We start from the raw sequence: 13,597 nt of genomic DNA on the forward strand, positions 1-13,597 counted from the left end.
AAGGGGGAGTTGTTCCTATTACCTATAAGGAGAGCAGAGAGGGATGGAGAAGCGCTTCAATGCAAACCAGCAATCCCCAAAGGCCCCCCTCCACATCTTCTGCTCACTGGCCAAGCTGAGTGGAAGAGTATGGGCCCATATACTGCAGGCATCCTGGGGTAAAATGGGCTCTCCTCCAGGGATTGGCCTGTCTTTAGGAGCTTGGAGGCAGGGACGAAGCGGAGGAGGGGGATGTAGCTTGAAGTGGGTCCTCCCAGGCCTTGGCCGCACGTCTCCAGAGGGAAGAGGGATGGGTGGTAACAGCAAGGGACCCCCCACTGACAAAGCTAGGTGCTGGCCAATCCATCAACGGGGCTAATCAGAGTGATCTGGAGCACACTATTGCGACCTGCGCTGCTAAGGCCCACCTGCACCGATGGAACGGAAGCATCTCCCCATTACAGATTGGCCTGATTTGAGCTACCGCTATACGCAACTGCTTCTTATCAGGAGCAGCAGCATTAAGGAGATTCTTAACGGGATGATCTTGCTGTGCTCCCGGGCCAACCGCCGCCTCCGGCTAAGTTCTGGGGCATCATGGACATAATGTACTGTACCATTATATTCAGCTGCTACACTGTCGATGTTTAAGGTTCAAACCAAGGCACAATGGGCAAGTCAGAATCGCAAAGCACACTTGTAGACTTTGTCAGCAAGGGACTTTGTGTTGCCTAGAGGAGGGCTTTAACTGGCTATTATAACCTTTCAAATATATGACCATGGTGCATACACCACTGCAAGAGTGGGATTTGTTTTCCACAGCATCAACACTCATCCACATGGTTCCAACAGACATGCACACATTGTCATCGTCTGAACGCAACATTGTTGCTACATTTGCAACTAAGGTTGCGTCACAAATAAATGAAGTGTGCATCGTAATTTAAATGCTTTGATAGTGAGATGGACAGTATAGTAGAGAGAACAAAGTCTCTATGGATGTTCATGTGAGCGCGAGAAGGAGAAGAACTGCACCAGAGAACGCAACGAGAAACACAGAAAAACATCAGTATGGTATGCATTCAGAACCCCAGCTCGGCCCAGTGGGGCGTCTTTAAAGCGGCCTCAGCTGGGGAGTTGTTTGGTAGAGCGCTTCGGGAGCACCCGAGGCCTCGAGGTACAGATGGAAGCTAGACTCGACGAGAGCATTCAGAACCTCACCAGAGACCTGACGGTGCAGACTATGGGAAGGCAGGAGCGTCTATCGCTCCAGCCTCGAGGTGAGGATTGCCGCACTTATGGGATCATTCAAAACAAGTCAGTTCCTCGAACGCTTCCGGGCACTCACTTAAAATGGAAACGTGGAGATAGGGCTGCGTTCAATGCGCTAGGGTGTAGGGGCTGTATAGGGAGGAAGGCTACAGCTGCGAAAAAGATAAGAAAAAAGAATGTGGTCCTCTGTCTGTCCCAAAGGCAATATACTCTATGCACGGCAGCCATATTGTGCCTCTTCTTGCTTTGCTTCCTTCACAAAATGTTACCAATGAATCCAGGTGTAAGTGAATAATCCAGGCTAAATCCTATATAATGTAGCTTCTAGTGAAGGTTCAATGAGGAAGATCTCTGTTGTCATCCACAGCTTGAGAGGCCAGCTCATCTAGCCAATCTGCAGTCAGCGAATCAGGTGATCGGACTCTGCCTTTAAATATCACTGCCTCTGACACTTGTTATTCTCTTTTCAGTTTCTCCCTAAGCTAATACAAGCTTATTCAATAAATGCAATTGGAGTCAAATCTCCAAAATGTGGACAACGGCCACAGTCAGACAAAACCATATCAGAGCATACTTATTTACACACACCTTGACAGTGGGTGCAGGGCCAATAAGGCAATTATGGAAGGAGGTAGGGCCCACACACACCATTCTTTTGGTAAAGAATTACTTTATTGAGTTAAACGGCAAAAAACATAAACAAGCCCGATAAGTCGAGAGACACAGATCCGACCGCTGTGCCTATAAATGGTCATGTGAATATATGGGACCAGCCGACTTCAAACTGAGCAGGCGCATCGGCGAGGACTCTAGAGGTCGTTTGGATAATGTGGTTATCCAGAACTACCGATCAGAGTGATACAGTATGTCCATACAGGTATATATAATTTATAGGCACAAATAAGGATCTCCATATGGGCACACAAGGGACAAGGACTGACAGATACAGACATCTCCATGTCACAGACAGCCGGGTACAACCGGGACTCTGACAAAGCCCCTGACACTATATGACCCAGACACATGGATCGGCCCACGTATCAGCCCCAACCTCTATAGTTAACCCATTCTGACCTGAGATCAGATTCATACGAGGTTTCCGCCGGACACACACTGGTCTGATTAACCCATTCTGACCTGAGATCAGATTCTAGAAATGTCAGTCGCTCTTCGATTTTTCAAAAATAGCAGACCTACAAGCTTGTATGGCGCCACTCGGTGGCGCGATATGAGCTTGTAGATCTGCTATTTTTAAATAGCTAAAGCACGACACGATGCTAACACCAAAATGGGTTCCCGTTCAGAATGGGTCAATACATAAGCACTCCAAAAAGCCTCAAGGGTGAGTTATTACTTTGTTGTGTGCCGGCGTGTCGCGCACCAAAAATATCCTTCCGCAGCGCTCTGTGAGCTTGCAGATCAGTGGTTTTCGGCGAGCGCAGACCAAAGTATAAATCGGGCATCGGAGGCAGCAGAGGACAAACAGGTGAAGAAAGGGGGTGGGCTATATAGAGTGTTTCCCTCCAGTGTAATTGTGTGTCTGTGGGAAGCGTGGAGCGAGCCAAGCTTATTCCTTTTACATAGGATTAAGATAACTACGGAGACAGCGGAAGCCTTATTGGATCCTCAGCGAATTACTGCGGGACAATGTCGGGGCCTTCTCAGCATCTGCCTGGGTAATTAGGACTTCAGGGGATGATGGGAGGCAGAGTGAGGAGGAACCCGTACTCGTAGAAGAGGAGACGGGGGGGGGTGTGTGTGTGTGTGTGTGTGTGTGCATGTGAGCATGTGTGGAATAGAGAGAGAGAGACAGAGACAGAGAGACAGACAGACAGACAGACATTAAGCATGACAGAGAGAGAGCTACAGTATACTGAAAGAGAGAGGCAGCTTCTTGCCACAATAATGGAAAGGTCAGTGATTGAACGCCCACTGTGCGATCATTATAGTCTGGCTGAGCTGAGAGCTCTGGATGTGTTGTCATTTTAGCACACACTTTGGTAGAGATGCAAGCACAAACACCGGTGTTACTATGGAGAGAGAGAGAGAGAGAGAGCTGCAAATTGTGTGGGTTACAGAAGACCTCTGTGACATAACACAACGCTTTACATTGTAGTGACAGAGATAGGTGAGATACAGGAGCACTATCTACAGCACCGCTTCTCAACACCAAGTCTGGAGGACTCCCAGGGGTCCAAATAGACCCTAACTCTGAAGGCCCACGCATACTCCAGTTTTAGGTGATGAGGTGACCACTAGGGATGTCCCGATTACGTTTTTTTTTGCTCATGATCGGATTCTGATCATTTGATTTTGAGCATCTGCCGATACCGATTTTTCCCGATCCGATATTTATATTTTATAGAGCACGTTTATGCCATATCACATATTATTACAATAGTACAATATCCCAATTCACAGACAATATCCAGTCTAATATCATGATATGTATATAATATTGATACTAGGGATTTCTCGATCACGTTTTTTGGCTACCGAGCATTTGAAAATGACGTGATCGGCCCCCGATTTCCGATCACCCGATCCGATCAGGACAACCCTATAGTGACCACCGCGGTACAACATGACGTCACGCTGCGGTGATAAGAGACTCACCGCTCACCCCAACACATCTCTCTGTTTTTACTAACCACCGCTCACTCTAACACATCTCTCTGTTTTTACTAACCACCGCTCACTCTAACACATCTCTCTGTTTTTACTAACCACCGCTCACTCTAACACATCTCTCTGTTTTTACTAACCACCGCTCACTCCAACACATCTCTCTGTTTTTACTAACCACCGCTCACTCTAACACATCTCTCTGTTTTTACTAACCACCGCTCACTCTAACACATCTCTCTGTTTTTACTAACCACCGCTCACTCTAACACATCTCTCTGTTTTTACTAACCACCGCTCACCCCAACACATCTCTCTGTTTTTATTAACCACCGCTCACCCCAACACATCTCTCTGTTTTTACTAACCACCGCTCACCCCAACACATCTCTCTGTTTTTACTAACCACCGCTCACCCCAACACATCTCTCTGTTTTTACTAACCACGGCTCACTCCAACACATCTCTCTGTTTTTACTAACCACGGCTCACTCCAACACATCTCTCTGTTTTTACTAACCACCACTCACTCCAACACATCTCTCTGTTTTTACTAACCACCGCTCACCCCAACACATCTCTCTGTTTTTACTAACCACGGCTCACTCCAACACATCTCTCTGTTTTTACTAACCACCGCTCACTCCAACACATCTCTCTGTTTTTACTAACCACCGCTCACTCCAACACATCTCTCTGTTTTTACTAACCACCGCTCACCCCAACACATCTCTCTGTTTTTACTAACCACCGCTCACTCCAACACATCTCTCTGTTTTTACTAACCACCGCTCACCCCAACACATCTCTCTGTTTTTACTAACCACGGCTCACTCCAACACATCTCTCTGTTTTTACTAACCACCGCTCACTCCAACACATCTCTCTGTTTTTACTAACCACCGCTCACTCCAACACATCTCTCTGTTTTTACTAACCACCGCTCACCCCAACACATCTCTCTGTTTTTACTAACCACCGCTCACTCCAACACATCTCTCTGTTTTTACTAACCACCGCTCACCCCAACACATCTCTCTGTTTTTACTAACCACGGCTCACTCCAACACATCTCTCTGTTTTTACTAACCACGTATCACCGTTCGCTATCAAACTCGGGTACCCACGTCCACGGGGTATGCGACCCGTTGCAGGACTCTGGTATGCGTGGGCCTTAATAGTGTGCAAATGTAACCAAATGGACCTGTACACTCTCAAGAGTTACATTTACACTGAGGGATTATCCAGGGTAGGTTAGGGATCCCTTTTCCACACTATTGAAGTTACAGACCAGAGATATTGAGTGACCATTTGAACTCCAAAAATAAGGGGAAATGAAGGGGTCCTTGGCCTGAAACCCGTCGAAGAGGCCTGATCTACAGTGTCTCTGACGTGCCTGTGTGCAACGAGCACGTGCATATATAATGAGTGACAGGCCAGGTTTACTCACTTGTGCACGGTGCGTCCGGCAAGTCCACGTCTGCGCGGTAGTAGCCGTTGCGGCACACGCAGATGGTGGCGGCCTCGGCCGCTGAGCGGCTATTGGGAGGACACTGCAGACACAGCCCTGGACCCTGGGTGGACTTGAAGGTACCAGGAGGGCATGCTGGGGGGGAGAGAGAGAGAGAGAGAGAGAGAGAGAGAGAGAGAGAGAGTGATTAGGGCTGTCACGATTACAAATTTAAGTCTGCGATTAATCGTCACACGCCATTAACAATTTAATTGGAACTTTCATTTCCGATTGCTTTTAAGGCTTCGTAATCAAAAATTGCACAGGTCAGATATGACAAGTAACTTAAATATACAAAGGAATTAATGACATAAAACAATCTAGTGTTGTTGCAAGCTTGTAGATCTGCTATATATATATATATATATATATATATATATTAGGGCCGGGACTAATTGCGATTAATTTAGATTAATTAACTACAGAAAAATTAATCGCGATTAACTACAGATAAATTAATCGCACCTTTTTTTCACTGCGGAACGTTTCTCACTGGGCGCTTTTCTATAGTACTGAAAACTGGAAATAATAAAAAGTCACCCCATTTTGTGTTGCCTAGAACTGGAGGTCTGACAAAAAACAGTAACAATATGAAGTAAGTACAGCTTTGTGATGTCACTGAGATGTACTTGTTACTGTTACTAATTTTCTTTCAGACCTCCAGTTCTAGGCAACACAGAATGGGGTGACTTTTTATTATTATTTCCACAACAGGTATATTAATGACAGTAAAATGTTGAAAATGAGTGGTTTCCTGTAGTCACTATTCATTGATTCACTGGGATACCAAAAAACATAAAAAAAAGGTTTCTCGCTGTTCTCGGGTTGAATATTGATATGCGATTAAAATGCGATTAATCTAGATTAATTAATCGCAAAGCCTCTGATTAATTAGATAAAAAAATTTAATCGAGTCCCAGCTCTAATATATATATATGGATTATGCAAAAATAATTGCGATTATCACAGGCCTAGGGATGGTATGAGTACAATTTACAATTGAGGAATTTAGCAGATGCTCTTAACCAGAGTGTCTTATATATTAAGCAAGGTAAACACCTTTTAGCTTTAATGTCTTACTGTACCATCACCATGTGCTGTTTATACATTTCTGACTAATCACAAAGCGACGCGGAGTGACACATTGAGAGCTTATAGATCTAGATTTTCACTAGTATATTATCTGTAGGTTTAACCAATGAATATATCCATATCCTGAAAATTAACAGTTTTGGACATACAAGGTACCCGCCCATCTTTCCCCCATGCTGCAGATTCATCTTATCTAGAGCGGCTGGCCGAGGGGGAGAGGTTATGGAGAAGGCACAAAGATAAGTGTGGCTGATGCCGCTCCGAATACGCTCAGGCAATAACCAAATCTATTTCCATTCCCCACCCAGAGCGAATAAAACAAGATGGGGAGTGTTTCTGTACTGCCGCGAAGGATTTACCGGCTATAATAACCATGATGAATGTCTAATATTTTAGCTGACATCCCAGTAAGGGCAGTGGCCGTGCTGCTGCAGCCCAAGTGAGGGTAGGGTGGTGGATATAAATTTAATGGTATAAGCGACTGGAGAGTTTCTCCATCTGCCTCTATTTGCCACGAGTAAAAGACGGTAATGACTTGACTGGGGCCGGGAAATGGAAGAGCTGCTCATTCCAGTGAGTGTAAAAAGTGCACGTCGTACTTGGTTTATTGTGGGAGAAGACAGTGTTATGAGTGTGACAGTGGATTTTAGGTGGTGGCAACCTGCCGGGGGGAGATTGTTCTGATGATGACCATGGAGGGGTTCATGTGAGATGTGAGTATAGGCCATTCTTTACACACTCCCTCCAACTACAGTGCTAAGTAAGTAAGCCTCCCAGGCCATGACCCATGAGGCCCATAGGGCAGGAGCCTATCTCCTGTTTCTGTAGCGTGATGTACAAGTACACCCCTGAACATGATGATAGTATGTCGCAGGGACTTAAGTTACCCTCAATCCAACCCTTGATGCTGAGTGCCAAACAGGGAGGCATTGGGTCCCGTGTTCAGAGTCTTTGTACTACTGGGAGGGTTTTCTTTCTGTTGTTGTCTTTTTCTTTCTTTCCTTTTTTTTTGTTTTCCATAAAACAAAAAAATGTATACCATATCATGATGTTTGTGTAGCAATTTATAACCTGTAGCAATTTATTTATACTTTTATAAAATTAGATGGTAATGAATAGGTAAAGCATTCAAGGACCCATTTTCTGAAGGGGCCGGACTGGTCGGCTATGTGGGTAAAACCTTTAGACCTTTGTTTCAACAGGCTTTTAAGATTTAATTAAATGTTTTATGCTTCATTAAAGTAAGCACTGTGAAGCCGGGCATAGAAGCGAGTGTCTATTTTACTGCACCGTTAAAATGGGGCAGGTTTCTCTCTTTCTTTTACGAGTCGTCTGTTCAGCCGGCCTCCTCGGTGGGCTTTTACTGGAGAATAGAGGGGGGTAAGAGGGAGAATAGAGGGGGGTAAGAGGGAGAATAGAGGGGGGTAAGAGGGAGAATAGAGGGGAGTAAGAGGAAGAATAGAGGGGGGTAAGAGGGAGAATAGAGGGGGGTAAGAGGGAGAATAGAGGGGGGTAAGAGGGAGAATAGAGGGGGGTAAGAGGGAGAATAGAGGGGAGTAAGAGGAAGAATAGAGGGGGGTAAGAGGGAGAATAGAGGGGGGTAAGAGGAGAATAGAGGGGGGTAAGAGGGAGAATAGAGGGGGTAAGAGGGAGAATAGAGGGGGGTAAGAGGGAGAATAGAGGGGAGTAAGAGGGAGAATAGAGGGGGGTAAGAGGGAGAATAGAGGGGAGTAAGAGGGAGAATAGAGGGGGGTAAGAGGGAGAATAGAGGGGGGTAAGAGGGAGAATAGAGGGGAGTAAGAGGAAGAATAGAGGGGGGTAAGAGGGAGAATAGAGGGGAGTAAGAGGGAGAATAGAGGGGGGTAAGAAGGAGAATAGAGGGGAGTAAGAGGGAGAATAGAGGGGGGTAAGAGGGAGAATAGAGGGGGTAAGAGGGAGAATAGAGGGGGGTAAGAGGGAGAATAGAGGGGGGTAAGAGGGAGAATAGAGGGGGGTAAGAGGGAGAATAGAGGGGGGTAAGAGGGAGAATAGAGGGGGGTAAGAGGGAGAATAGAGGGGGGTAAGAGGGAGAATAGAGGGGGGTAAGAGGGAGAATAGAGGGGGGTAAGAGGGAGAATAGAGGGGGGTAAGAGGAGAATAGAGGGGGGTAAGAGGGAGAATAGAGGGGGGTAAGAGGGAGAATAGAGGGGGGTAAGAAGGAGAATAGAGGGGGAGTAAGAGGGAGAATAGAGGGGGGTAAGAGGGAGAATAGAGGGGGGTAAGAGGGAGAATAGAGGGGGGTAAGAGGGAGAATAGAGGGGGGTAAGAGGGAGAATAGAGGGGGGTAAGAGGGAGAATAGAGGGGGGTAAGAGGGAGAATAGAGGGGGGTAAGAGGGAGAATAGAGGGGAGTAAGAGGAAGAATAGAGGGGGGTAAGAGGGAGAATAGAGGGGGGTAAGAGGGAGAATAGAGGGGGGTAAGAGGGAGAATAGAGGGGGGTAAGAGGGAGAATAGAGGGGAGTAAGAGGGAGAATAGAGGGGGGTAAGAGGGAGAATAGAGGGGGGTAAGAGGGAGAATAGAGGGGAGTAAGAGGAAGAATAGAGGGGAGTAAGAGGAAGAATAGAGGGGAGTAAGAGGGAGAATAGAGGGGGGTAAGAGGGAGAATAGAGGGGGGTAAGAGGGAGAATAGAGGGGGGTAAGAGGGAGAATAGAGGGGGGTAAGAGGGAGAATAGAGGGGGGTAAGAGGGAGAATAGAGGGGGGGTAAGAGGGAGAATAGAGGGGGGTAAGAGGGAGAATAGAGGGGGGTAAGAGGGAGAATAGAGGGGGAGTAAGAGGGAGAATAGAGGGGGGTAAGAGGGAGAATAGAGGGGGGTAAGAGGGAGAATAGAGGGGGGTAAGAGGGAGAATAGAGGGGGAGGGTAAGAGGGGAGAATAGGGAGATGAGGGGGTAAGAGGGAGAATAGAGGGGGGTAGAGTGGAGAATAGAGGGGGGTAAGAGGGAGAATAGAGGGGAGTAAGAGGGAGAATATGAGGGGGGTAGAGGAGAGTTGAATAGAGGGGGGTAAGAGGGAGATTTGTGGGGTGGTAAGGGTTTGTGGGGGGTTTAGTGATTGGGGGTGTTGGTGGTTTTGAGGGGGGTAGAGGGAGTTTAGGGGGTAGATGGTGGGGGTAAGAGGGAGTTAGAGGGGGGTAGGGGGATTAGAGGGGGGTAGAGGTGAGAGTTGGGGGTAAGGGGGGTTTGGGGGTGATTTGAGGGGGTTGTGGTGTTGAGGGGGGTATGAGGGTGATAGAGTGGGGGGTTGTGGTGTTGTGGGGGTTGGGGGTTTGTGGGGGATTGTGGGTTGTGAGGGGGGTTGTGGGGTGTATAGAGGGGGGTGTTTGGGGTTGTGGGTGTTGTGTGGGGGGTTGTGGGTGTGTCGTGGGTGTTTTGGGTGTTGTGTGGGGGGGTTTGTTGGTGTTGTGTGCGTTGTGTGGGGTTGTCTGGGGGTTTGTGGGGGGTTGTGGGTGTTGTGTGGAGTGGGAGAATAGTGTGGGGGGTAAGAGGGAGATTGTGGGGGGTAAGAGGGGAGTATGTGGGGGGTGTTGAGGGTGATGAGGGGGGTAAGAGGGAGTGTGGGGTTGTGGTTTTCTGTTGTCTGTTGTGTGGGGTGGTTTGAGGGTGTCTGAGGGGGGTAAGATGTTGTGTGGGGGGGTTTGGTGGTTTGTGGTTGTGGGGGTTTGGTTGTGGGGGTAAGAGGGAGGATAGAGGGGGGTAAGAGGGAGATTGTGGGGGTAGAGGGGTTTGGGGGGTAAGAGGGGAGAATAGAGGGGGTTGTAAGTGGTTGTGGTGGTTGTGGGTGGGGGGGGTTGTTGGTTGTTGTGTGGGGGGGGTTGTGGGGTTTTGTGTGGGGTGGGTGTTCGTTGGGGGGTAAGAGGGGTGATAGAGGGGGGTAAGAGGGAGGGTTAGAGGGGAGTTGGTGGGTGTGGTGTAGTGGGGTGGTTGTGGTGTATTGTGGGGTTGTAAGAGTGTGTTAGAGGGGGGTATGAGGGAGAAGTAGGGGGTTAGAGGGGAGTAAGAGGGAGAAGATAGAGGGGGGGTAAGAGGGGAGAATAGAGGGGAGTAAGAGGGGAGTATGAGGGATTGTAGGAGGGTAAGAGGAAGATAAGTCTTGACGGAGTACTCGAGAGACTCAGAGCAGAGAGATAATGTCCTCGGACGCAGCTCCTCAGATGGAGCAACTGACGCAGCACCTCTGTCACACATCACCATGATAAACATTACAGAATGCCACACAAACACACTCACTGTCACATGCACGCACCCACACACACACACACACACACACAATAACAACAACCCGAGGCGGTTTATAGAACTACTCAAGCTGCTGAAGGCAGCTACTGACAATGCACTACGACATTTTATCGTGTATTGTCATGAATATTATACTGTATACTGTAGCCGTTTTAGAAAATGTGTGGTCGTTTGCTCATTTCCCAAAGAAGCCTGCGGTGCACGGCTCTGTTTGTAAACAAACAGTAACATCAACCATGTTAGAAATATTGCTCATTACTAGATGCAATACAAGATGGATTTAGCATCGTCGGTAAGTAAATGCAATTTCATTGCAACGGGTTGCTGTTTTTTTTACTTGCCAGCATGTCTGATAATGACGTAGCGGTTCAATGGGTCCACGTAAAAAAGTGTGCAAGAATTTCTTTAAAATTATTTTAACTTTAACTTTACTTATTCAGGGAAGGCCAACTGAAAGCAAAGCACTTGTTCATGTGCAGCTTCGGGTGCACACAAACTTAAAAGACAAAGACGAAGAAACAATCAGCCACCGCGTGCAGAGCAAGAGCATGCATAATTCAACAGTGACTTAAACGGATCAAGTGATATGAAGTTTATACAGTTTCACTATCTGTGCCGAGTAAAATCACCTAACATTTCCTTAGGTTTGTGTTAACACAAAGGTAAAAGGGTAACTTATTTAATTAGATTGCATGTAAACAAACAGTGGACAATGTCGCTGCTTATGTGCAGAAGGTGATGGCCACCCAACCCAAACGTCTGATAAACTAAAGTGTAGTGTGATGTGTGCATTTATCTCCTGTAATAAACGCACAACTGTAGGTAGACTACATCATGTGGTTTAATAATAGAGGCAGCGCATGCCATGCATATTTAAATAATATCACCATAGTTTAAGACAGGATAAAAAAAACGTGTGTTTTCTGCAGTGTGAGGCAATCAGTATTTCTATAAAAGAACCCTCAAGTAGCCTCATTTTCAGTTTCTCGGTTGGCTCATTTAGAATGACAACATCTGATAACTAATCATCCAACCATATTATATCCCCCAAATGTTAATAATACCCTTTGTAATGGTGTCTATGTGTGAGAGAGCTGCAGGCTTGTAATCATGCATGTGACGATAAGGTGATGCATAGCGAGTGAGGGCTCTCAGCTTTATAAGCATGTGTAAGAGGTTTGAGCTACTCCAAATGCGAGAGTGCAGAGACTCTTAAAAAGGTCTCCTATAAGGACATTTTGTTTGTTTAGTTTTTACCCCGCACACCCCCAATTTAGTTGATTTACCAATTACCCCATCCCATACATTTCTGTGTTGGAAACATGCCACTCCCTACTAGCCCACCCGCCAGTGAGGAGCGCTCACCAGGAGGACCTATAGATCTCGGGTCCTACTCCTCCCGTTCGAGTGAGACACCACTTCGCCCCCAAGCACTGGCCTATGTGGATTTGCACACGGACGCGGCAGCTGCACGGAGGCTTTATAAAGCATAACTCCGAAGATATCCGAGGGACAAGATAATAAACCGTTTATCCAAACTCAATTTTCACTAGGAACAGGGCTGAGAGAACATACATGCCTTCACCTTGTGCATGGGCAGAGAGGCTGTAGCAAAGCGGAAATAAATACGCATACAGTACATTGTCCCTGGACACACGCACGCACGCACGAAAGCATGCATGCACGCGCACACACACAAACACATACACACACACACGGGTGCACACAAGAGTCAAATCTATTACCCTGACTCGTCAGGAAAAAGGGCATAATAAGCCTCAAAGTGCGCGTTTAATGGAGTGTGAGCAGCATATGTGTACTGGATGTGTGCCCCGCGGTGGTGTGTTTACACAGGCAGACAATAGTTCCGCTTTAGACACTTATAAACATTGGCAAAGGAAGCGGAGAGGAGAGCAAGAGGAGGCGGCGCTGAATCAGCCGCCCGATATATTGCTGCCGCGAAAGCACCGCGAGGCAAATGCGGGAATGCAAGCAAGCTCAAATGAATGCACACACAAGCACGCACACTTGCACATACACACACACAGCGGTGGTGCTGACGGATGTCCAGTGTTGACATCAGCACCATCCCCACTGCCAGTCCCAGGGTTTACTTGTTTAACTGATTTCACACGCACGCGCTATACTGACCCCATTAAATGTGACTGTGCTTCCACAATTTATGCCAATTGGCAGGCATTATGTTGGACAGAACCTGTGTTAATTCAGTATACCCAGCATCTAAAGATGGCAGGTCAGCACTGGAGAGACCTCATAAAGAAGGGAGAACATCACACACACACTAACGTGAGAGTGCACAAGAGCGCACGCACACACACACACACAGCCACTTAACTCTCAACTTTTCTCCATTCGGTGTATCACTGCCCCAGAGCAGAGGCTTTTTGTAATTGACCTTCATAATTATGTGCATGAATCTTCCGCATTAAACTCATTAATTAGCTGCTCGCTTCTTTGCCGCACAGCGAGAGAAGGAGAGAGAGAGAGAGAGAGAGAGAGAGAGAGAGAGAAGAGCGAGAGAGAGTCACAGGGAGACGTGAACAATGTTAGAAAACCTCGGAGGCTGTGTTTAGTGCGTTAGGAGATCATAGATGCATCATCAGAGCATTGTTCTGCCTCGTAGCGTTTGGAGCCGGGCCCAAAGCCTGCTTGTCTCTGATTCATGAATATTTGGATTGGGAGAGGAGGCCGGGTGTGTTCCATATCATAAGCCTTCCACAGTGCGGGCAGCGAGCGCAAGAGACACATCACTCACCAGAGGTGTTGGTTTTCAGCGGACGCAGGGGAGATAAAACATTAGATCAACAAGCAATTAGTCTCCC

The 13,597-nt window shown here is 47.2% G+C and overlaps 1 protein-coding gene across 1 annotated transcript in view; it reads right to left on the minus strand.

Moving 5' to 3' along the window:
* LOC310870403 (ephrin type-B receptor 1-B-like) overlaps positions 1-13,597 on the minus strand; it is a 231,594-nt gene that overhangs the window by 96,954 nt on the left and 121,043 nt on the right. The window contains exon 5 of the mRNA XM_083781609.1: positions 5,327-5,482. Within this exon, the coding sequence (XP_083637735.1) occupies positions 5,327-5,482 (156 nt within the window). The remainder of the gene's footprint in view (positions 1-5,326; positions 5,483-13,597) is intronic.

This window comes from Protomyctophum parallelum, assembly GCF_964188405.1.
Source record: "Protomyctophum parallelum genome assembly, chromosome: 14".
NCBI lineage: Eukaryota > Metazoa > Chordata > Actinopteri > Myctophiformes > Myctophidae > Protomyctophum > Protomyctophum parallelum.